Raw genomic sequence first — 25,485 nt, 5'->3', positions numbered from 1 at the left:
CTTTAATAAGCTAAGAGAAGACTCGCTGGACAATTTGATCCACATCAGCATGGATGACAGCAAGATGGACTATGAGAGGGTTGCCCAACATTGGGCCAAACAAAAGCCAAGGAGAATTAATCTTCTTTAAAGGAGTAGAAAACTTAATTCATTAGTTTGGGTTTGCAGAAAGATTATGTACTTAAACACTCTCACGAAGTGAAGTTGTCCAAATGTGTCAAATATAGCATCATTTCAAATAATAATCATAAGCATCTTTGGCAGTGTGATGTCACTGGGATCCATTTAACAAAAGAAGGCTCCGGATTATTCTTTTGTTAAAGGGTCACAGTGACGACATACTGCCAAATATGCTTATCGTCATTATTCGAAATTATGCTACATTTGACACTTATTAACAAATTCCCTTCATGAATGTGTTTATAAGTACATAATCTTCCTGCAAATTTGAATGTATGAATTAAGTTCTCTTTTCCTTTAAATATGTTTTAATCTTAATCTAGTCCATTTAATAAAGTGCCAAAATTTAAACTTTATAATATGCAGTTGCCTTACTTTTTTTTTCAGTGTATCTTAGTTATACATATATTAGGGTAATTGCATCAGAAACATTCTAAATCATTACAGTTACAGTAATACAGCAACTTATTTTAAGGTGGCAGTTCTGAGGGTCAAATCCCTTTGTGATCAACAGGAGGTCATGATGATCGATTCTCTTCATTGGATTGCCTAAGATGGAGCAAATCACTGTTCATATTTTCATGCACATTTTTGTTACAACACTACTTGATCATAGATAATCAAGGTATACCCGTAGATTTTCAATCTATCATATACCTACTGTAAGTAATCCAGGCCTAGACATTAAGCATTTACCACTGGTGGCCCATTGGGCCAGTGTAATTGAAAAGTTACTGGCCTAAATGGAAAACGTGGTGGCCCGAATGCACACAGTACCCGAACCACGGCTGCCTGCGGCAGCCGCTGCAAGCACCACAGGTGCTTGCATAAAGGGGGGGTCCGGGGGCCCACCCCCGGAAAATTTTGATTTTTCAATTCATATTTGTGCATTCTGGTGCATTTTAAGGTGAAATTAATGAAAATAAGATTCATATTTTGCTAACATTATTATATCTTTATTGTTTGTTCACACTGATATTTTATTGTTTGCATTTCTTGTTCTATCAATTTCTTAGTTACATTTAAAAGTTTCCTTTGTTCTTGTTCTCTGGTCGTTTAACACATGCTGTTGATTACTGTTTTACATTAACAATTGTTTGTATAAGTTTTAGAATAAGCTAAGTTTTGCCTCACCATGCAACTAACTTGTTTATAGAATAAGCTTTGCCTGTAACCCACCCTGTGTGATGTAGACATTTTCCTTTTTTGTCATGGTTTCAACTTTGGCTCATATATTCTCAACATTGTAGATATTGAATTCTCACCACTGTAGATATTCTTATAGAAGTACAATGAACTTTTTAAATACACCTTTATAATAATAGCCACAAGACACACACAGGCCAGTCCCAAGTCTGGATGAAAGGTGAGGGAGGCATACTAACCCTTATCATGCTGGATTTAAATGGGCATTTTTATTGCCCATGAAGAAGTTTTATTTCTTAATTAATAAAATATCATGAGAATCATTGACGAACCATACATTTCCCGAAAGGGTGGACTTTGGGGAATAATCTAGTGAGATTTTTGCAAAGCCTTACCTGCTCAGGGGTGATTTATAACCCTAATTACCTGTTAATTAGCTAATTAACAGGTATGCTCAGGTGAGCCAAAAAGGGGTGAAATGTTATTTTTTTAATAAGACAAGATATAAACACCAAATTTTCAGGATATGCCCTTGGGGGAACTAGCAGTAAATTTTTGCAAATTCAGCTCATTTGCATAAACCGCAGAGATGCCTACTCCAAATTTTGAATTTCAGTATTCTTGAAAACATTTTTCAGTATTTTGGAATGACTTTCAGTAACATTAATTTATGCGCATTTCCATTATAAAGAGGTATATATACCAATATGTTTAACATTTAAATTATTAAAAAGTACTGTTTTGTGTGAATTGAATAAACAAAACACGAGCAGCCATCTCAACTTAATTTCCACTCAACAAATTTCTAGAGCATACATCACATTTTTATAAATACAATAGTGTTCCCTGTTTGCAGACATTACAGTTGACTACCAATCATTGGTACTGAATGTAACTCCTCAAAAGTATTATATTATACTGCCTGGCAAAATGTTCTACCTGTTAATGGATTCTAATAAAATAAAATAAAATAAAAAAAAAATCTTATTTAATGCCTAAGAGAGTCCGACATTAAGATAACGTCCCAATATATAAATACTTCAGCATAATGCTTCAGAAGAGACATTGAATAAAATGACAATTGTATTTAAAACAGTGGAATGATCAATTTTTTGCCACAATCCCAACAGCACTAATCATAAAATTCTGTTTTTGATCATACTACATGTACATTTGCAACCAGGGGCGCAGATAGGATTTTTGAACTGGGGGGGACTGAGCTGTCAGCAAATGATTCCAGATTCCATTTTGTGTACCGTATTTTCTGGACTATAGAGCGCACCTGTATATAAGCCGCATCCGCTCTATTTTTTAAAAAAAATTAAAAAAAAAAGATATACAAGCCGCACCGGGCTATAAGCCGCAGATATCTATGTTGATATTTACTGCATGTACAGAATGATTTTGTACTGTAAATGTACATGTATGTACCTGAACAGATTCTTTCCGAACAGTGCCTTTTAACACGGCAGCAACTTTGCTGATTAAAACGGAACAGAACCAAGAGAAAATAACCGGTATTTATTTACCTTCATTTCTCCTGTGTTTGAAACCACAAGTCACTTTAATCATCTTCGCTGGATTTGAAAATAATTACCAGTTAGTAATTTGTCGTGCGTGTTCTATCTGCTAAAGATCTGCTAATTCTTCTTTGCATTGATTTTTCGTCTATCTTATTTTTGATTCTACTTCCGGTTAGAGCGCCCCTAGCGGTGGAAGAAAAATCCACAGAATAGCCGCACCTTTGTATAAGCCGCATGGTTCAAAACCTAGGAAAAAAGTAGCGGCTTATAGTCCAGAAAATACGGTATACACTGGAGATCAAAATTAGAGAACAACTTATAAAAACTTGAATAATTTTGAAATAATACCATCTTCACTGCTCAACAGTTTAAGGACATTTTGTTGTGTCTATACCATGCTACAACAACACTTTTTCACAAAATGGATAACGCATTTCAACAAAAAACCTGCATTTTGCAAAAAATGCACTGATCAAAATTAGAGAACACTTTCAGGTGCCTCCCACTTAATGGTGCTAATCTAGCACATGGTGCTAATTTCCTTGATTATCAGTCAACCCCTATTTAAGTGGCATTCTAACTGCCAGTTTCATTGACTTTGCAAGATGGTGGGTCGTTCTAAAGTGACTGAAAGCCTCCGGCAGCAGGTTGTCCAGATGAAAACCAAAGGGATGACCCTATCAGCCATAGCAAGACAAGTTGATCGTTCCAAATCTGTGATTTCAAGAATATTGAATCTTTACAAAACTACAAACTCATTCAAGTCGCCCAAGAAGGCTGGTCGTCCACGGAAGACAAATGCAAGAGAGGACAGGTCACTGCGAAGGATGTCAATGGGTAATCGTTTCCATACTGCAGGTGGAATTGCTCGCCAGTTCAGTGCTGAACATGGTAAGGATCTGTCTCGCCATACAGTGGCTCGCTGTTTAAGAGCATTTGGACTGAAGGCCCACACTGCAGTGACCAAACCTCTCATTAGCAAAAAAAATCAAAAAGCTAGACTGAGCTTTGCTGAGGAGCATGTTGTGTGGACAGAGGAGAACTGGTCCAGGGTTCACTTCAGTGATGAAAGCAAATTTAATTTATTTGGGTCTGATGGGAAGCATTATGTTCGGCGACACATTGGAGAAAGACTAAACCCAAAGTGTGTAAAGAAGTCAGTGAAAGGTGGAGGAGGAAGTGTCATGGTTTGGGGCATGTTTTCTGCTGCGGGAGTTGGGCCTCTTGTACAGCTACATGGCCGAGTGAATGCAAATGTGTATCAGAACCTTCTTCAACAGCACATGGTTCCTTACTTGCGTTCATCGCCCAATCAGCCTGCAGTCTTTATGCAGGACAATGCTCCATGTCACACAGCAAAACGGGTAAAGAATTTCCTTGAAGGTGAAAACATTGAATTAATGGCATGGCCTGCCCAGAGTCCTGATCTCAACCCAATAGAGAACCTCTGGAAAATCCTTGGTGACAAAGTTATGGTCAAGAAACCCTCTACAATCACCGAACTGTGGAGGAGGCTGGAAGAAGAATGGACCAAAATCACACCAGAGCAGTGTGAGAGACTAGTGCTATCCTGTGGCCGCAGATGTGCTGAAGTCATTCACAGCAGAGGCCTGTACACTTCTTACTAATTGCTGACTGTTGTAACCTTCAGATTTTTGTTCCAGATTGTTGTTCTCTAATTTTGATCAGTGTGTTCTCTAATTTTGATCAGTGCGTTTTCTGAAAAATATTTTTTTTTGTGAAATGCCTTTAGTCATTTTGTGAAAAAAATGTTGTTGAACCATGATATGGACACAATAAAATGTCATTTAACTGTTGAGCAGTGAAGATGGTATTATTTCAAAATTATTCAAGTTTTTATAAGTTGTTCTCTAATTTTGATCTCCAATGTACACACACACACACACGTTCAAAAGTTTGGGGTCACTTTGAAATGTCCTTATTTTTGAAAGAAAAGCACTGTTCTTTTCAATGAAGATCACTTTAAACTAATCAGAAATCCACTCTATACATTGCTAATGTGGTAAATGACTATTCTAGCTGCAAATGTCTGGTTTTTGGTGCAATATCTCCATAGGTGTATAGAGGCCCATTTCCAGCAACTCTCACTCCAGTGTTCTAATGGTACAATGTGTTTGCTCATTGCCTCAGAAGGCTAATGGATGATTAGAAAACCCTTGTACAATCATGTTAGCACAGCTGAAAACAGTTGAGCTCTTTAGAGAAGCTATAAAACTCACCTTCCTTTGAGCAGATTGAGGTGGTGTTTACATTAGACCGTATCTGTCTCGTTTTCGTCGCGGATGCACTGTCCATTCATATTAAAACGCCGGGAAACGACTCCACAGGCGGAACAACTTGAATCCGCCAGGGCCCACATATTCAACCCAGTTCGTATCTAATCTGGTGCTGTGTAAACATTGAGATACGAGGAAACGCAGTGCTGAGCTCTTGCTGACGTCGTCATTGGACAACGTCACTGTGACATCCACCTTCCTGATTCGCTGGCGTTGTTCATGCCACGTTGGTCATGTGACGCGACTGCTGAAAAATGGCGCGGACTTTCACTTCCTGCTATTGTTTCCGCCTTGTATCACCTTTTTGTTTTTCATTAAAGGAGTATAAAAGTATGAATATAATGCTTTGCCATTCTTAATGCTGTTCATGGTAAGATGCAAATACTGCCCATTGTGTAGTTATGATTGTCTTTAGGCTTGCCATCCTTCCACTTGCAAGTGGTGAGTGACTTGCGCATGCCCAATATGCACTGGGATCTCTCACACACAGTGGCTCAGTCCCGAATCACTGTTCGTGCGCTTCACTCGCGCGCTCTGAGCTGCGCAGGGCCGGAGTGCGCACCCTCCAGAGGGCACTCGCTGTTCAGGGCGGAGTGATTTGGAGCGCAGCCGCTGAGGAGGAAGCGCTGAGCCACACTGACACATTTCAACTTACGTGCCGTCTAATTAGTCATGTGATTAGCGTATCCGTGTATTGGCGTTGCTGTGTGCACGCGAATCGTTTTAAAAACGTTAATCTGATGATCCGCTGATACGGTCTAATGTAAACACCACCTGAGTTTCTGGAGCATCACATTTGTGGGGTCGATTAAATGCTCAAAATGGCCAGAAAAATGTCTTGACTATATTTTCTATTTTCATTTTACAACTTATGGTGGGAAATAAAAGTGTGACTTTTCATGGAAAACACAAAATTGTCTGGGTGACCCCAAACTTTTGAACGGTAGTGTGTATACATGTTATTTCACCTCCCTCACTGCCATCACCAGGAACTACCTGCAGGCCAGGACAATGATAACATTTTAACATAGCCTATGGAAATCCAAAGTTTACACATTATCATCACGCACAGAAATTGCAAAACTGCAAAACTAGTTTTAAAACCGCTAAGTTCCAACTGTTAAACATAGCGAGAGGCTGGGCTACGTGTGTGTGTGTGTGTGTGTGTGTGTATATAAAGTGTAAACCAGTGCATCCTGACTTTCTAACTATACCTGTGTGTTGCGTGAGCGGCAGTCAGTCAACAACTCTTCGCAAAGTTTCCTTATGAAACAATATGCTCGCTGAAATTATGGCAGGGAACGCCAGATTAAACATTAAAACTGCCTTCTGAGCACTGTATCTACAGGCTGCCACCGAAAGAAGGAGGCTACCAGAAAGGCATCTCTACTCCGTACGATTTTACTTTCACTACGACATTACTTTGAACAGACTATCAAAAAATTGCAAGGTGATATGATAAAGTAAGGCACAGTTTACTTACAGTCTTTTTTTTTTGTTGAAAAAACGATGCAATCGTTTTCTGCCTTTTGGCACCCTTCATCATGCCGTGTTGGGGTCCTGAACTAGGAGGAGCTGTCCCCGATATACCTGTCAAACTTGTTGTGGGTAACCATAGCAACCAAGCTCGAGCTCGCAACCTGTGCAGTCTGCGCAGTTGCAACTATGTATGTACTGCTGCGCACCTCAATAAACCGAATGGTAATTAGTCTTTTGATTTTTCCGTGAGGTTTGCCTTATGCAAAGAAAGACAGCATAGACGGTTTTTCCTCCCTATAAGTGGGGGGGACCGAACGAGGTGAATTTAAATCTGGGTGGGACGAATCCCCCCCGTCCCCCCCTCTATCTGCGCCCGTGCTTGCAACACTGAAAAGACTCTGAATTAAAGAAGTACAGCCAGTGTTTGATATTTCAGTGAATAAAAATCAGACATGTAAAAAGAAACTGAATAAGTTTAACTCACATTTCATGGCACTAATTGGCAAGTTCAAATCAAGCACAGGTCAACCATCACCGCTTCAGCACGTGTCACGTTCCGTGTCTTTTCATCCACAGATTTCGTAAAAAACTGCTGGATATCCCCAGATTTACTTTCCGCCGGACTTGCCATTTCAGCATACTCCATATGTTTTTTGTAGTTGACATGCCGCGTGCAGTCATTAACATCACTCATGGTGGTCGCAATGTCAGTTCTACACAGTTTGCAGTGCGCGTATCCATTGCCCTTTTGACTGGGTGTAATGCACGGCCATTCTACCGTATCGAAAATAGCGCGAACAAATGTGCGGAATCTGCGCATGTCACACACAGCATGTGTGGTTGTCGTAAAAATAAATAGCCGTGAATTGCGCATGGATTGAAAAAGTCGCTTGGACATTTAAAAACAACTCACTGGAATTTTTTAAGACTATAATAATTCCATACAGAATAACACTCTTTGCCGTAACATCGTATTTACGTAACTTTTCCGTACAAAATACGGCCAATCCGTACTAGTAGGCATCTCTGAAACCGTTGCCATGGGAACAGCAGATAGCCTAGCAACTAGGGGTATACTGGGTTTAGCATGGTCTGGTTGTACCAGAGAGGGTCAGAATAGTTATTTGTTGTAATGAACTAATGTAGACCTAGTTTGGCTATTTTGATATTTCATCATCTTTGGATATTTGAATAATATAATACCGTATTTTTCGGACTATAAGTCGCACTTTTTTTCATGGTTCGGCTGGCCATGCGACTTATACTCCGGTGCGATGTATATATGTTTTTTTTTTCTTCACCGTGGAATAACTGGAGCTGATGCTGAGTCTGACGACAGCCATGCAGAAGAGGAGGAAACGGCGCTTCATCTGCCGCTGGAGTTGGCAGAGTTGTTCAGAAGTGACACCGAGGATGAGGAATTCAATGGATTTGCTGATTTGGAGTGAAATCGTCAGCTTGATCAACTTGATTGACCTGTGTTTTATTATTAATGATAGGCCTATAGTTATTTAAATAAGTTATGTAATGATTTTAGGCAGTGCTTAATTTGTGAAGTGGGAGGTCCCGGAACGCAGGAGGTGGGTCCGGCGACTCAAAAAAAAAAAAAAGGCGGGGGGTGGTTTACTACAACTTTACGCACGCGCGCTTATTGTGTGTGTAAAAAATAATAATATCAGACATTATGATCTTAGAAAACGCTTTAGTGACGAACAGTTACAGGCAGTAATACGTCGTGATATGTTATAAAATATTTTTTATTAGGCTATATATTAAATTTATCTTCTAAAATAACAGACTGTACTCCTATCACAACCGGTTTATTTCACCATTGGAGATCAGATCACACAAGACATGAGTTAAATGACTCATTTTAAGGATTTAAGTAGGGTATTTAAAAACAGTGCCAGCGGGACTTCGTGGTTCAGGTGGGTAAGGCGACATACCATAAATCCGGGGACCCGGGTTCGATTCCAACCTGCGGTCATGTTCCAAGCCCTCCCTGTTTTTCTCCTGCTCATTAAAAGCAGTGCCAGCAAACATAAGTGCAATCAATTCAAGTAATAGTTAAGAAATAAAGGGTTTACAAAACAAGTTGGAGAATTCATTTTAAAAATTTTAGTAAGCTTTCTTGTTTTTTTGCCATTTTTTCCACAGCGCAAGCTAACGGCTACAAAAAACCCGGTGTTCTATTGAGCGGAAGTATACACCCCATGTCCCCCCCTGCATAGATTTTGTGGATGTCATAGGAGAGAAATCAACAACAGATATCAAAATCAAAACCGAACACTAAACAAATTTTTATTTACTTTAATTTATTGTTTGATTTTTTTCCCTTTGTGATGGTCACGGAGGTGATCTGATCCATTTAAATAGCTGCCGGAACACCGAATTAAATGAAAATAGCTGCCGGATCCGACAACGGAGGTTACGGATCTTGTTCCGTCATGTTCCGGCTCAAATTAAGCCCTGATTTTAGGCCTATAGGCTATTGAATAACTTGATGTTACGGTACATATTCAGCCAGTTTTTCTCTGGGCTATTATAAATGATTTTGTTTTGCATTTTTAAAAATAACTCTCCTTCCAAGATGAACTTTATTCTTCGTCTCTGATGTTATGGTGTTAATGGTCTGAATAACATTTAATGTTTTTATCTGATATGATGTTAACTGGCAGGCGCACTTTCTGCCTGTTTTTTTCTCTGAGCGGTTGTTTTTTTTTTTTTCCACTAGACGGTTGTTTTTACTACCGTACCCGTCTTTGGAGATGATATACCTATAGCCTACTTGACCTCTGATTTGATGAAATAAAATTCGACAAAAATGAAGAATGACACTCCTCAATGATGACTACAGCTTTAATAACAAAGATGAAAGAGCCATGGGGCGATAATAAGCCCTACTGGTAAAAATATTCTAAAAGCAAACTGATTAATGCATCAGTAATAGGCTACAAATATTAGTTATAATAATAATAATAATAATATAGGCTATTAGTAATAACGATAGTGATAGTATTAAAGATAGTAGTAGATATTTAAAATAATCAGACTAGGCTACTCACAGGGCAAATGGCGCATTATCACTGCTCAGCTGTTCGTTTATTAAATAAACGATGCAGTCGCGCAGTAACCACGCGCCGCTTATCAGATAGAATCACAGATTCTATGGATAGAATAACCCTTCAAAAAAGTGCGACTTATAGTCCGGTGCGACGTATATGTTTTTTTCGTCTTCATAATGCATTTTTTGGCTGATGCGACTTAAATTCCGGAGCGACGTACAGTCCGGAAAATACGGTATATGGGATCAGATCTAATTTACCACATTATTTTATCTGTTCTTCTATTTCAGTCATAGCAACCAACATTTATACTTCATTCTTTAATCACTAAAAGTTGATACACGTGTAGCCATATTTCTTGGCAGTGTATCCTGAAATTTTGATATTAATATACAAAGTCTAAACGATTTTACACCATCTCAAGCTAAAGCGCATGTGTTGAAATGCTGTTTTACGATTTGGCGAGTTGTAAACCGAGCGCGACATCGCGCGCTCTGATTGGCTGCCGAGTTCAAAATGAAGCCGTTCGTTAACACCTGATAGTTAATTTATGCACGATCATATTTAAACTGTTTACCTGGCCTTGGCCAGGTCAGGGAGCGTGGAGTTTGAACATATTTCTATTTGAATTTCACCGTTCTGATGGTCTCCTTGCCGCAACCGTCTTCGTCTACAACTTGGGTGGCCAACCCGCGGCTCGCGAGCCGCATGCGGCTCTTTGCCCGGTGTCATGCGGCTCTTACGTTCATATCGAAGTTTGTGGGGGTTTTTTATGTGCGTGTGCGCTTTGCTTGAGTTCAGTATGGTATTTTCGTCAAATGCATCTTCGCTTTGCTTGGGTATATTACGGTATTTTCAGGTCAAGTCAAATGCGCATGTGCGTGAGATAATCGCTAAGTTTTTGGGCAAGGTGTATCTTGTGTCAAGTAGCCTCTCAAAATGGCAATGAAAAAATGCACAGCAAAACGAAAATATGAAGACGAACATAGGACATTTTTAACAGAGTGGGAGAGTTTATACTTTTTTGTTGAACGTAATGGCAAGCCATTCTGCCTTATACGTCAGTTGTCATTAGCTCATTTCAAAGCTTCCCGCCTCCCTGAATAAGCAAGGAGCCAGATATGCAACACTAATTGAAAACCTGCACGAAAGCTTTGTAACCCGGTTCCGTGATATACAACTGAAAAGGCCACAGATTACGTTCCTCGTCGACCCATTCAATGCGGAGATGGACTGTTTGAAAGCCCTGCTTGTCACAGATGAGGCTGCGGCTCAGTTGGAGATGATCGATCTTCGTGAGGAAGACCAACTGAAACCTGTTTTGAGGGAAGGCACCATTGAGTTTTGGAAAAGTGTGCCATTGGAAAAATACCCGAATGTGAAACGGGCTGCGCTTAAGATACTGTCAATGTTTGGGTCAACATACGTCTGCGAGTCTGTGTTCTCTACCATGAAACACGTGAAGTCAAAGCATCGTTCTGTTCTGACTGACACCCATGTGAAAGAACTGCTTCGAGTGGCAACGATGGAATACAAGCCAGATTTGAAGAGGATTGTTCAAGGCAAGGAATGTCAGAAGTCCCACTAAGCAACATGGCATAGTAAGTGCACACAATATTGATTGCTGTAAATGACTGGCCTGTGGTATTAGTACTGACTGAAGGAGTAAATTTCTCTCATGTTGGCGTGTGACATTTACTATTAATCTGGCTGAGCAGAGGTGCGTGAGCGTGTGTGAGAGAGAGAGCGCGAGGGGGGGGGGGGCGATGTTCATGTGCGGTCATGTGTATGGTGTGGCTTTTTTTTGGTAATGCCATGAGTTCCACTAAGCAGCATGCATAGTAAGTGCACACAATGTTCATTGTTAAAAATGACTGGCCTCAGCCTGTGGTCTTAGTACTGTAGGAGTAAATATGTTGGTGTGTGACATTTACTATTAATCTGGCTGAGCAGAGGTGTGTGTGTGTGTGTGTGTGTGTGTGTGTGTGTGTGTGTGTGTGTGTGAGAGAGAGAGGGGAAGGGATGGGTGATGTTCGTGTGCCCATGTGTATGATGTGGCTCTTTGCGGTAATACAGTAAAAAATGTGGCTCTTGGTCTCCAACTGGTTGGCCACCCCTGGTCTACAAGATGCTATTTTCCTGCCAAAATGATGCTTCCGAACAGCGCCGAACATCTCCGAAGATGCATGAAGACGACACTCCCCTGCTGCGGAGCGGAGTGTGACGAAAACAAAGATGACGGACCTCGTATCGAAAAGGTGCATTTTACGAACAATTTCTTCACAATTCTAGGTAAAATATGGGTAATAAAATTTGTTAATTTGTATCGAAAACGTACTGGCCCACCCAGGCCACTGTTTGGCCAAATTTAGTGGCCCGAACTGGCCCGAAAGACAAACACCGCCGGGCCATCGGGCAAGTGCTAATGTCAAGCCCTGTAACCTATAACAAAACAGTTTAACTTGCATGTTGAACTTTAAGGTGAAATTTCAAATGTGTTTACATTAACACTATTTAGGTCAGAAATCATTGAAACAATGGTAAAATCTATCCTATAATCATGTATCTAAAACCTCTTAGAGACCCTGAAAATGCACCCGAGAGCATCCATTTTCAAAAAATTTTCCAGGGGGGCATGCCTAGTTTCACTTCACGCCTTCGGCGCTTTCGCACCATCGGCGCTCAATTGTCTGTGTATTATCATGCCAGAATTTAGGGCTTTCATTTTTTTCTGGGAAAAAAACTGTGGCTGACAATTTCACACAATAGGCTTCTGCAATATTGAAAATTTTTTTCCCTATTGTGATTTACCACATCAAAATTTCAATTTAATAACCAATTTAATCACTCAGAACCTAAAAAGAACAGGAAAACTAAATTAAAAAACACCAGTCATCACTTTCTAATGATCATCTTCATTATCATAATTTGTAAAATGTTAGATTTAACAAATTTTTATCCCTCTTTTTTTTTGGGTCAAAATCTTTTTCTCTTTCAGCTGAAGCCAGACTCAACTTTTTTGTATCATCGCTATTAAATATACAGGTATTTTTCCTTATATAAATTTAATATTTTTATTTCAGATCCAAAATGGCTTTGAAACTAATAATAGAAGATCAAATTGAATTTGTTCTCCTGTACACAAGACAGGATTCTTCACATATCGGAATCGGCCCAGAACAATTGTTGCACTAATGGAGCCAATCGTGTCTGTTTGTAACATCGGATCTGGTACGTTTTCTTAATGTTTAAATAAATAATTGCCTCTGGATCCAGACTTTTGGGGCACCCTGTACAGACGTCTAACAATAACCAAGGTGAGCATACACCAGTAAATGTTACTTCACATTAACTCAAAATATTCCCCACTTACTTTGACAGAAAGCAAGAGCATGTGAGACTGGGGTAAGGAGACAGGGCTTTGAGGAAGTGTCTTAACATCAGAGTGTTCAAAACACCTGTACAGATCATTCCCGATTCAAATGTTGATTTTATTAATCTCTTATTTTATTGGGGAGAGAGAGACTGCTCCTTGAGTGTATTTTTGAGTGATAACTCATACTAGTGCACGCTGATGATTTGTGGAGCTCTTAAGGAAAATGGTTGGCAGATCTGGTAATATAAAATAATCAGTAATAAACATCATTGGACAGTGTGTACACACGTGGGTGTTTTTGAGGAGAAAATGTTTGCGAGACCCACCTGGAGCATACCAACAATCTCCACTTTGTTGAAAAAGATGAATGAGTGCAGAGTGGAGAGCATGTTCTCTTCAAACACAGAGGGTGTAGGTAGCACCATGTCCTGGATGTACTGCACACGGTATGTCTGGTGGATCTTCTGGCGCAGCTCAGGGTCTGTGATTGGAATAACCTCCTTGAAGCGAGCTGTGGTGGTGAGGAACTCGCGGTGGCGGCGCGGCTGTGGCAGCGCCGGATCAAACTCCAGGCATCCGATCACGTCCATGATACACTCATCAGAGAACATAACCTCAAAGAGCGCCGTGCGGTTTAGCAGGAAGATACCCTTGACAATATCATACAAGTGGTGCAGGCCTTCACGGTTCTCCAAGTCCTCACACACACGAAACAGCTCCAGCAGCTTGCGGATATAGCCCTCATTCTCCAGTGCCAGCGCCAACTTCTCGCGTCGCAGCGGAGACGGCAGTGAAGACGCCACCAGTTCAGCCACCTCCTCCAAGCGGGACAGCTCGCATGGCGGCAATTCCAGCCCAGGAGAGGACATGTCCTCAAAACGCTCCTCCTCGGACTCATCGATCAGCTCCTGGGTGATGTCCACCGATGGGTCCTTACCCTGAACCTGGAGAAATAAACACACAAACACACAACATAACCAAGGATGCAAAAAATCCAACTTTCTTCTATTTTTTTTAATACAATACCGACATAACGGCTCTGGATTTCTTTTGATATCAGACACCAATTCATTACTTACATGCTCTATGTAACAAAGAAATTTTTTGCAAGCTCCTGTCAAGCAAAACATCTGAGGGTGGATGTTAACATGCTTTAAAAGTTGCATCCCATTTTTGCTTGCAGAATAAGACAGGAAAAATGCCAAATCCAATCTAATAGTAATCCAGCAATCAAGCCAGCTCAGCAAGGATAGTGATATTCAGCATAGGGTGACTGGATCAAACAAAAGTACTGATCCAGTCACCTTATGTGACTGGATTATGTGACTGGATCACCTTATGTGACAGGTGTCCGAACTGTGTGTTCGGACACCTTTCAGCAAACTGTACATATTACAGTTACACTATATCAAGATTCAATATAAAAAAAAAAAAAAGTTTACATCTTTTAAAAAGGAAAGAGAGAGAAAAAAAACAAAAAAACACCCCCACCCTGAACTTGAGAAGGTGTGGGTGCTCAGAATACCTGACATATCTTCTCCCAGATCTCATCACAACCAGCCTTCTCCTGAAAACTGAGGGCCAGGTCATAGTTTTCAGCTTCAGACCAAACAATCAATGTGTCCTAAAAAACAAGCAAATAAGCAAAAGTGCAGGATTTAGTCGGTCTGAATCCAGCACTAGTGTTTTCTCTCTCTGTGGCCAAGATAGCTGGGACAGTCTGAGCAATGCAAGCTTCCAAGCAAATTATAGTGCAGTTTGATTGCAGTAAGAAAGTGATTTGACCCTGAACTAAGCAGTTCACATGTCCATCGTAGGCACTTTCACCAATGGACAGGGGTCAGCATGGGCACTCTGACTGGTCTCCAGCTACACATCCCCATAAGCAACAAGCTGTAATACACTGTGTGTTCGGACACCTTTCAGCAATTTGTGCTACAGTAGCTCATCTGTGGAACCAGACCTGATGGGATAGCCTTTGCTCCTCATGTGCATCTGAGAGTTATGGGTGCACATGACCCTGCTGACGGTTTACCGGCAGTCTTTTCTTGGACTAATTTTGGTAGATTCTAGCATCCTGTCATTTTGGTGATGGTCTATCCTAGTCAGCTAGCCATCACAATTTGGCCCTTGTATCAAAGTCACTCATACCCCTTTTCCACCAAATTAGTTCCAGGGCTGGTTCGGAGCCAGTGCTGGTTCACAACTCGTTCAACTTGCGAGCCAGCTGAGAACCAGTTTGCTTTTCCATAGCTCGCGGGGCTAAGCGGAGCCACGTCATTACGTCGCTGTATACGGAAGTTACGGCGCTACGTTTGCATAAACCTTGGCGCGAATATCAAAGCAAAAACAACACGGAAGAAGCAGCAGCGGCGGCAACAACAATAATAAATTACTTCGCGTTTGTACAGCTGCTGCTTCTCGTCGCTTAAAAATGATCTTTCGCAGTCTTGTTATTGTTGTTGGTCTTAACAACTCCGCCCCCCGCTGACATAAGCGGTTCTTTCCTCTGGCCCAGCAGAGAGTTGGTGCTAGCCTGGAACCGGTTTTTCTGGCCCCAGAGCCAGTTCTTTGTCAGTGGAAACAGAAAACCCAGTTCCAAACTAAGCACTGGCCCCGAACCAGCCCTGGAACTGCTTTGGTGGAAAAGGGGCATCAGATCCTTACAACTACCCATTTTTCCTGCTTTCAACACATCTTTGAGAACTGACTGACTGTCCACTTACTGCCCAATATATCCCCTGCCACTGTAATGAGATAACCAATGTTAAACCGTTAGTAGTTTTAATGTTATGGCTGATTGGTGTATATCTACTGTATTTAGCATCAGCTCTGTGTCCTTTATACTGGGGTGATTTTTTGGGTTTGTACACACATTTGGAACAAGTAATTTCTTCCAATGCTGTATTCCTGAGCAACGAATAATGGAGTTTATACAAATATGTTTTCAGTTCTACATGCCCCTCAATCTTTTTTTTGTTTGTTTATGTGCAACGTGAACCCAAACAAAGTACCAGCTTCGCCTAGTCTCAGACTAATAGGTGTGAAAGCACTTTTGCTGCACAAAAAACAAGATCAGTGAATGGAAACGTTCAGACAAAAGCCTCAAACTCACCTGCTGTTTTTGATATGCTGTGTTGGGGTTGATTTTTGACTCCAGCAGCAGGGACCCTGTGAGAAATAAACGTTATAGGTGCGACACTGACAAATTAATGCATTTATATATAGTGACCCAGGGAGCGTGTTGAACTTACCGTCGCTCTCCGCCCGCACCAGCAGAGACATGCCTCGGAGTCTTTCAACATAGCCGGAGGATACATGCCCTGTGCCCCGGTCATCCCACTGCCGGTCTTCATTCAAAGTGTAGACCTTCACTCGTCTCCGAGTGTCAGTCATTCTTGCGAGTCAACTCTTTCGGGTCGGAGTTTTGTTTGCGCTTGATACACAAATTATTAATTCCAGACTCAGATTCGTCCTCTTGTTAGACTCTCCGCTGCACGGCTCGGTCTAAACTGGACATTTACACGCTACCTGTTGTCACGCTAATGACGTACGGCATAAACGCAGTCTCGCTGTACACTGACACTTAGCCACAACATAGTTCTTCAAATCACCACCCAAACGTGGGTAACTTTATCCTTTAAAGTCTGTCTGACTGGGTATGCAAGCAACGTGAAAATCCGTACGAGACGCGTACAACTCGGCAGGGGAAAATATATAATTTTGGACGCCCTCTCACATCTGATAACTGCTACGACCAAACACTAGTTCGCTAAGCTAGCTGTCCTAGCGAGTCAGCTAGCAGGGAATCTGCTTGCGTTCAACATTCTGGCTAATTTATGTCTTACCGAGTGTACAAAAAAAGTCTGAAGCCGTACCGATACCTTAATGGCACATTATAAACACGTTGTGTTTATGAAGTATTGTAAAAGCCACATACGGAGCAGTGTTTTCATTATAAGCGAGTCTGCAGCCTAGCACCAAAGCTATATTTTGTCCAAGTGTTCCGCCATGTTCTGGCTGCGGGCCGTAGAAGGACCAGCCTCTCTCCTCACACACAGACGGACACTTCAAAACGTAACTGGTCGAATGGGCAAACCCGTCGGACTTTCCGGTACTATAGGTGTGTAACGTGAGTGCTGAACACTATCAAATAACAATGTCTATAAGGAGAGAAACGATTAGCCCAACTGTAAGTATTCGGCCATCTTGGGTCCCTTCAGAAAGCCACTACAGGGTTTCTCTCGCCGAGAAAGCAGGGGCGGCCCGCCACAATTTAAAGATACAGTACACCACAAACACGAACAGGTTAAACAACCGCCAACAAAAGAAAACAAAGAAAATTAAAGATGGAGGCTCAACAATTAAAAAAAACAAACAAACTGAAAATCGCATGTAATTCTGGTTACACAAACCGTTTTACTTTGCTTTAGTGGACCTTAAAGTGCAGTTGTATTTTAGATCCTTACAGCCTACCCTACTCTCTTACACATTAGGAATAAAAACCACAAGTGGACCACATAATTTCAATCAAGTGTTTATTGTACTAAATGACAAAATAAAATAAAAACTGCTCAAAAGCAAAACATCACCTAACAGTTACCTCCATTTTATAAAACTGGATAAAGTCATAAGATAAACAAAAAACGCACAAAAAACTGAACTCTTGGGGGACACAAGTTTTCATTTCAACTACTTTCATAACGTTGTGGATTAAATCTGAAAACAACCATGGAGGGAAGGGGGGGGGGGATGTATACATATGTGAACCTTTTAATGTTTACAAGCAAGGGGAGTCTTAACACTTCGCTGGCTCCAGCTAGCTTGCCGAGTGATGCAGGGCAGCTCTAATCAAACGACCAAATTTTTGGTAGAGGGATTTAAAAAAAAAAAAAAATTATATATCAGTGCAGCCCACAAGAATGTTTCCTTCAATCTATTTCCCGGCCTGCTGGGCCTGGCGTCTCAGCAGAACATAGATCTTCTCTTTGATCCAGTCTTTGTTGTAAGGCTGGTATGTCTGTGTGTCAGCCCGGTACCTGTACAAAACAGCAGATACACTCAAGTTTTATATACACACAAATTATGCTTTTCTGTATTAAGTAACTGACCCATATTAATTAATTAAAAAAAAAAAAAGTGTTAAACAACTAACATCAGGGCATGTGTTTGAACCCACCCATTATCAAAAAAAAATATTGGAACATGTGATTGACAGGTGTTTCTTGTTACCCAGGTGTGCCCTGTTAGATTAATCCTTTAAAAGCTCAATGTCTACTCTTGGTCTGAGCCCTGGGTTTCACCTACGAGGAGTGCATTTGTTAAAAAGGATAAACCAACATGTAGCCCAGAGAGCTGTCAGAGAAAAGCAAGCCATTTTGTTTTGGGGGGAACCCTCAGAACCACCACACCAGCAGTGGGCATAGCCAATACAGCAATTTGGAAAAGTCCTGAAAAAGAAGCCACTTATAACTAACAGCAGCCATGTAACAGGTTGGTGAAAGAAAACAGCAGCAGCTGATAAACATTGTGGGAGCTGTGAAGAAAAATTAAAACACTTTTTGGTTACATCAACAACCTCCACAGGGTAGGGGTAAAGGTATCAAAATCCACCATTTGAGGACTACTTCGATAACAGAAATAGAGGCCATACCACAAGATGCAAACTACTACTCTGTCAGTAAGAATCAGAAGGCCAGACTGAAATTCACAAAAAAGTGCTGGGATTAAGATTAACCTCTACCAGAGAGATGGAAAAGCCAAAGTGTGAAGCAAAAGGATCTTTTCATGAGTCAAACCATACAAGTCAAGCACAGTGGTGATATCATGGTTTGCATGGCTGCTTCTGGAACAGGCTCACCAGTCTTTACTGATGTAACTCCTGTATGGTAGCAGCAGAATTAATTCAGACATCAACAGAAACATTGCCTGGCAATTTATTTGGGAGGAACTTCAATATGCAGCAAGACCATGACCCAAAACACACTGCCAAAGGACTTCATCAGGGAGAAAAAGTGGTAGGTTTTTGACTAGCCAAGTCAGTCACCAGACCTTAACCCAACAGAGCAGCATTTCACCCCCTGAAGAGGAACCCCCCCCCCCAAAAAAAAAAAAAAAAAACCACACAAGCAACAACTGAAAGAAGCTATGCTACAAGCCTGGAAAAGCATCATGAAAGAATGTAACAACTTGGTGGGTAACCAGCCTGATGCAGCTATTGCAAGCAAGGGATACACCACCAAATATTAAGTGTAATATTAAAGTAATATTAATATTACTTTAAGACTGTCCATTCCAACACTTTTGCTCACCTAAAAATTGTGTGGTCTGCCATCAAAGGTAGATCCAAGTTGTTTAACATCTAGATGCAAGCATCAGGAAAGGAAAATATACATTTTTTATCTCAAACCCAAGTGTTCAGCATGTAGCACAAAAAATAAAAATCCTGCCATTCCAGTATTTTTGGAGGAGACTATATTAAATGTGCTTGTCCTGACAATACAGAAATATACAGCTAATTAATGGGGACTTTCACCAAAAAAAGCTCCACATAATCCAACACTAATAAGCAGCTGATTTCAAACCATTAAATATAGAACTGCTGATATAGTGAAGCTTTCAATAAGGAGAAAGTGTATTTAATATTTATGGGAGGAAGCTCCCATCAGAGAATTGTAAATCAGTACATTTTCTGCTACAGGGAAGTGTTCACAGAGGACTGCACATTTTTACAGTAATGCAACACAGTGTATTGATTATTAATTTCATGAAAAAGATGACAGCCTGGGAGGTGACTAAGGCCCTGTCCACACGGCAACGGATTCAGGTGAATCCGATAAAATTTAACATTTCGGCCTGGCGTCCACATGGCACCGGCGTTTTGGGTGCCCCAAAACGATATTTTTTGAGAACGGTTTCCAGAGTGGAAAAATCTGGCAACGGCACCGTTGCGAAGTCGTCTGGATGAGTAGAACGGATTTGTTTACGATGACATCACAACCACATGACTAGAACAAGTAGCACTCACTCATTCACGCCGGGTAGAAGAAGGGGTTTATGCGCATGCGGCCTACTACTTCTATTGTTCTGGTGTCTCCGATGGGACCGTCTTACAGCACACGTAGAGGTGTGGCATGTGTATTGCATCGTTTTCAGCAAGCGTTGCCATATGTACCTGATATTTTACTGATCCGTTGCCCATGTGGACGCGATTTTTTTTTTTACCCGCTAAAAAAAAAAAAACAACTCGTTGTCATGTGGATGTAGCCTAAGAAACCTGCATGGTGGCCCACTGTCATTTAAACCAGACCTCAAGTATTACCAAGAGCGACTAGTACATTTCCTCAACTTGACAAGCTTGACCTTTTCCCATAGCCCATCAGCAAAGACACAAGATATCAATTATTTACCACAAATTGCTTCAAACAAAATTCAATAACTTTTAAAGACTGGATTCCTTGAAAGTTTCAGTTCAACAGTTTTACTCCCCGCCGCCAAAAAGAAAAAAAAGTCCATACACACGGACAGCCAATCAGGCCGCACTTTTTATTATTCAAGATTTGTCATATGCACATTTGAAGCAGGTACAAAGTGCAGTGAAATGAGATTCTGAAGGTTGTTGCATGGGGGGGGATTGTATGAAAGGCTAGGATTTGTAACCTTTTGTCCAAAATATCTAAAAAATGAGACAGAATACAATCCCTGTACAAAACCCTGTTTGGGCTGAATTAGCTTTACCTGGGAAGATGGTATAATTTAAGTGGTTACCATCTCTCTGATATGTACAATACAAATTGGCAGGCAACAGTGAGTTTTCACAAATATATACACCATGCTGTTTGTCATTGAGCACTGTGCAAGTGTTGTGTAGCACTAACTACCTGTGGCAATTCAAACATTTTAAAGGACATGGGACATGAAACATAAATGCACGCTATATCAGTTTCTTTCCATTAAAAATATGAAATAATTGCATCAACAAATACAAAATTATCTATTAAATTCAGCAAAATCGTTATATTCGTGATGATATGGCATTTCTGCTCGAGCTCTGATATGCATATTTTACAACCGGAAGAGCCGCTGTCACGTGATCATACGTCACAAAAACTTTCGGGTACAGCACAAGCAGATAGATGAATATGGAGAAGTGTGAATCGTGATGATGACGAATGCGACAAAATAGTTTGTGTGTCTTGGATGACAAGAAAATTGTTTCGTTTTTAGAGTGTTTAACGTACATTGAACATCATGGTGTATTGCGACCTCCCAGTCAGTCAGACGCGCTGTTACTCCTGTTAGCAATGTAGCTAGGCTCAGCATGGCCAATGGTATTTTTTGGGGCTGTAGTTAGATGCGACCAAACTCTTCCACGTTTTTCCTGTTTACATAGGTTTATATGACCAGTGACATGAAACAAAGTTCAGTTACACAAATTGAAACGTGGCGATTTTCTATGCTATGGAAAGTCCGCACTATAATGACAGGCGTACTAACACCTTCTGCGCGCTTCGGCAGCGCATTGATACCTTCACTCGGAGTTGTACCATTATTTTTTAGACAGGGCGGACGGACCAGGGCATTCGCCCGCCTGGCCATGCCCGACGAGGAGCGCTCTCGGCCGGCTTGGGAGGCAGACGGCAGCCCCTCCTGGAAGTGTGGTTTTACCATGGGCCTCATGCGGTAAGGATTAGTATTATAATTTTGGGTGTATCAATTATTGATTATCATAATTCTGACTCGTTTCGCCATTTTGAACGTTTTCATCTTGGACTCTGGAAGCATTGTATCTCAATCAATCTCGAAAAATATCAGCAAAAAAAAAAAACTAGCTTGCAACGGACTTTAGCTAGATCTATGATGAACTTTCAATGTCTCATCTCATCTCATTATCTCTAGCCGCTTTATCCTTCTACAGGGTCGCAGGCAAGCTGGAGCCTATCCCAGCTGACTACGGGCGAAAGGCGGGGTACACCCTGGACAAGTCGCCAGGTCATCACAGGGCTGACACAGACAACCATTCACACTCACACCTACGGTCAATTTAGAGTCACCAGTTAACCTAACCTGCATGTCTTTGGACTGTGGGGGAAACCGGAGCACCCGGAGGAAACCCACGCGGACATGGGGAGAACATGCAAACTCCGCACAGAAAGGCCCTTGCCGGCCACGGGGCTCGAACCCGGACCTTCTTGCTGTGAGGCGACAGCGCTAACCACTACACCACCGTGCCGCCCAACTTTCAATGTATGATACAAAAATAATACTTCTTTCAACAGATCATTAGCCTTTGAGCAGAATTGTTTTTAACTTACCAGGATGTGTTATCGAGCCGACCGCTTTCAGTTTCATGGGGATTGAATGAACTCTCACTCTCAGAATCATCTGACCCATCAGAGTAAAGACAAGATCTATGTTCATGTGAATTTCCAGCTATCGGTTCGAATTGATAGGGTCTAACTTCACATCTCTGTGAAACATCGGGAATGTCACTGTCGATCGTGTCCATTTCGGTAACCTGTTTACATTAGATTCCCAAGCGCTGGCTCCTTGAAAAGTTTTTGTGACGTCACGGGTCACGTGACCGCTTAGCTAATTAACGAATCATTGATTTACGCTGAAGTATAAAAAAGTTGAATATGATTCACATTTTTGACACCCTGCAGTGATTTAGATGGCATTTCTTATGCCCTTTATACATAATTATACCCAGAAAAAAAATCCATGTCCCATGTCCTTTAAAGAGATATTATTTCCTGTCCCAATTAGCCTGATAACATTGTTGAACGTCCTTTGGAAAAATGATACCCCAGAGTGCAATCACTGTCAGGAATTTTGTGGGTGAGGTGAAATAGAGCAATAATTCTTGAGCTTAGGATTGCTCAAACTAGTATCTGCACTTAACAGCTCACTTGCAGCAGCAATAATAATAAACTGCCACATTACTCACAGTTTACCAAAACAGAACACACAAATGACTGATGTCAAGTGAGAAGAGGTAAAAGTACGTACCACTGTGCCACAAAAAATCTTTTAGCAAAAATACATGAGTGATTCCACGCTTATGGGTACTGAAATGGGGACATAAACTTATTCACCTAAAACCATCTTTTTTTACCATCAGGTCACAAAACATGTAATCTTTAATGAATGATATGTTAAAAGATAACTTTAATTTTCTGAGATGTAATAAAAACATTTATATGCCAAAGTCAAGCCTATGAGTTCCAAAATGATGTCTGTTACATTACTTCTGTTACGATTGTCCATCTCGCGTCTGTTACAAATTAATTACAATCTAGCTATATACCATGTTAATCTTATTGAAAGAATGTGTATGTTTATTCTACTACACATGTTTATTAATTATATTTGCTAAAACATCACCTTCCTATGTTTCAAAAAGTAATTCTACATTGTTAAAATTGAGAATATATATGTCCACAACACTTCTGTTACGTTCTGACTTTGGCATATAAATGTTTTTATTACATCTCAGAAAATTAAAGTTATCTTTTAACATATCATTCATTAAAGATTACATGTTTTGTGACCTGATGGTAAAAAAAGAAATGGTTTTAGGTGAATTTTTAAAAATAAGTTCATGTCCCCATTTCAGTACCCATAAGCGTGGAATCACTCATATACAAAATGGCCAAAAAGGTTTTGGACACCTGACAATCGCACCAAAACGTGGGCCTTCCCTAAAGCATTCCCACAAAGTTTAATGTACAGAGTTGTATAGAATGTCTTTGCATGCCATAGCATTACCATTTCCCTTCAGTAGAACTAAGAGACCCAAACCTATTCCAGCACACTCCTGTGCTCAAAGCAAGCTCCATGAAGACATTGTGTGTTTAAGCTGGAGTGGAAGAACTCAAGTGTTCTGCACACAGCCCTGACTTCAATCCCACTGAACACCTTCATAACAAACACTGACTACACCTCAGACCTCCTCACCAAACATCAGTGCCTGATCTCACTAATGCTCTTGTAGCTGAATGAACACATCTCTACAGCTACACCCCAAAATCTGGTGGAAAACCTTCCCAGAAAAGTGGAGCTTAACAGTAAAAGGTGGAATAAATCTGGACTGGGATGTTCAGCAAGCACATAGGGGTGTGAAGGTCATAGGTCCATACAGTTTTGTTCATATAGTGTACTTTAGCACCAGAAATCAAAATACCATTTTTTCCCCTAACTTTAAACCTCTAATAGGAGCTAGGTACATCTATGGCATCCTGCTCTCTTTTACACAGACACTTACACTAAACAGCTGAGGTCAGCCAGGTCATCAATGAAATCAAACAGCTGGCTGATGTCATACGTGATGGACGGGCTGTTGGGGTTCATCCTTTTCAGATGCTCCTCATACATCTTACACACTCCTAGGAAATGGGATGGGATGATTTTAAAAAAAGTTACTTACTAAACTTAATTTAGCAATGCACTCAAAATGCTTTTACTTACCTTCCATACACTCATTGACAGACTCATAATCAGCGTACGTTCTCCCTTCTGGTCTTTTGGTCGGCTGAACCAGCAGAATTGTGTGAGACTAAAACAGACACAAATCATCAGAATCTTGTAGAACAGTGGCCACCAACCCTGCTCCTGGAGATCTACCTTCCAGCAGGTTTCATCTCCAACCAAAATCTAACACCTCTTCTAGCTGATCAAGAACAGCTTAAGGAAAATGATTAGACAGTCAGGGGGGCACAGTTATGGTTGGAGCAAAAGTCTTCAGGGACACAGCTCTCCAGGAACAGGTGACCGACCACTGATGTAGATGGGAAATTAAATTTAAAACGCGCTCTGGTTAAAATTAAGTAGTTACTAAAAAAAAAGTAACACTACGACATACCGCTCTTAAAATATTACACAACAGTGAGTCCCAGATGGTGTCATTAAATCTAATTAAAGATTATTGCAGTGTGTAAAAGTAATTATTTCATACCGGAAGTAGTGGGCATAGGAAGCCATTTCGGATTCAGCCTGGGACTCGGGCTGATTGTTAGCCAGCTCGGGATCTAATGCGTTTTACAGACTAGTTAGCAACTTGCCTAGGATAATTAGAATGATCATTTTGTGTACTGCTCATTAAAAAAAATGAAAAGATCCTCTGATCAGGTTAACTGCGTTGATTTTTCCTTCCAGCACTTTAAGCTTGCTGTTTGTAGATTCGTGACATGATGCTAATAGATTACATGAGGGCTAGCTAAAGCGCATTAATGAAACAATAGCATCCCTCTTTAGCAACTGACAAAACAGATAACAACGACACACTATTCCTATATTAACATTAAAAACTTCAATGCAACTGAAGCACGTACCATGTTTGAACCTAAAGGTAGCGTGGACAAGCGAGACTGACGTTAGTAATTGCAGCTCTTTTCTACAACAGCTGCAACGGTATGAAC

General features: G+C 40.8%; 2 protein-coding genes across 3 annotated transcripts in view; both read right to left on the bottom strand.

The window, feature by feature from the left end:
* The window catches only part of smek1 (SMEK homolog 1, suppressor of mek1 (Dictyostelium)), a 58,280-nt gene extending 40,962 nt beyond the window's left edge, over nucleotides 1–17,318 (bottom strand). For both annotated transcript variants that reach the window (XM_060914119.1, XM_060914120.1), the window contains exons 1-4: nucleotides 16,321–17,318; nucleotides 16,182–16,237; nucleotides 14,592–14,690; nucleotides 13,393–14,010 (exon numbers count right to left, since the gene is read on the bottom strand). In XM_060914119.1, coding sequence (XP_060770102.1) covers nucleotides 13,393–14,010; nucleotides 14,592–14,690; nucleotides 16,182–16,237; nucleotides 16,321–16,462 — 915 coding nt within the window. In that variant the 5' untranslated portion in view covers nucleotides 16,463–17,318. The remainder of the gene's footprint in view (nucleotides 1–13,392; nucleotides 14,011–14,591; nucleotides 14,691–16,181; nucleotides 16,238–16,320) is intronic.
* A 269-nt stretch (nucleotides 17,319–17,587) lies between these two features.
* On the bottom strand, nucleotides 17,588–25,485 carry erh (ERH mRNA splicing and mitosis factor). Its single transcript, XM_060914121.1, has 4 exons — nucleotides 25,399–25,485; nucleotides 24,536–24,623; nucleotides 24,333–24,453; nucleotides 17,588–18,105 (listed from the first exon to the last, which is right to left on the bottom strand). The coding sequence occupies exons 1-4, from the start codon at nucleotides 25,399–25,401 to the stop codon at nucleotides 18,003–18,005; spliced, it is 315 nt and encodes a 104-aa protein (XP_060770104.1). The 5' UTR covers nucleotides 25,402–25,485; the 3' UTR covers nucleotides 17,588–18,002.

This window comes from Neoarius graeffei, chromosome 2 (assembly GCF_027579695.1).
Source record: "Neoarius graeffei isolate fNeoGra1 chromosome 2, fNeoGra1.pri, whole genome shotgun sequence".
Classification (NCBI taxonomy): Eukaryota; Metazoa; Chordata; class Actinopteri; order Siluriformes; family Ariidae; genus Neoarius; species Neoarius graeffei.
Note: the sequence above shows the minus strand (reverse complement) of the source record. Positions and strands in the feature narration are given on the sequence as shown.

What these genes read in the sequence shown, in the direction of transcription:
- erh (XM_060914121.1), bottom strand. An exon ending in TGTCAATGAGTGTATGGAAG is followed by an intron (nt 24,454 to 24,535) that starts GTAAGTAAAAGC and finishes CCCATTTCCTAG; the next exon opens with GAGTGTGTAAGATGTATGAG. An exon ending in GCTGACCTCAGCTGTTTAGT is followed by an intron (nt 18,106 to 24,332) that starts GTAAGTGTCTGT and finishes TGTTTTGTACAG; the next exon opens with GTACCGGGCTGACACACAGA.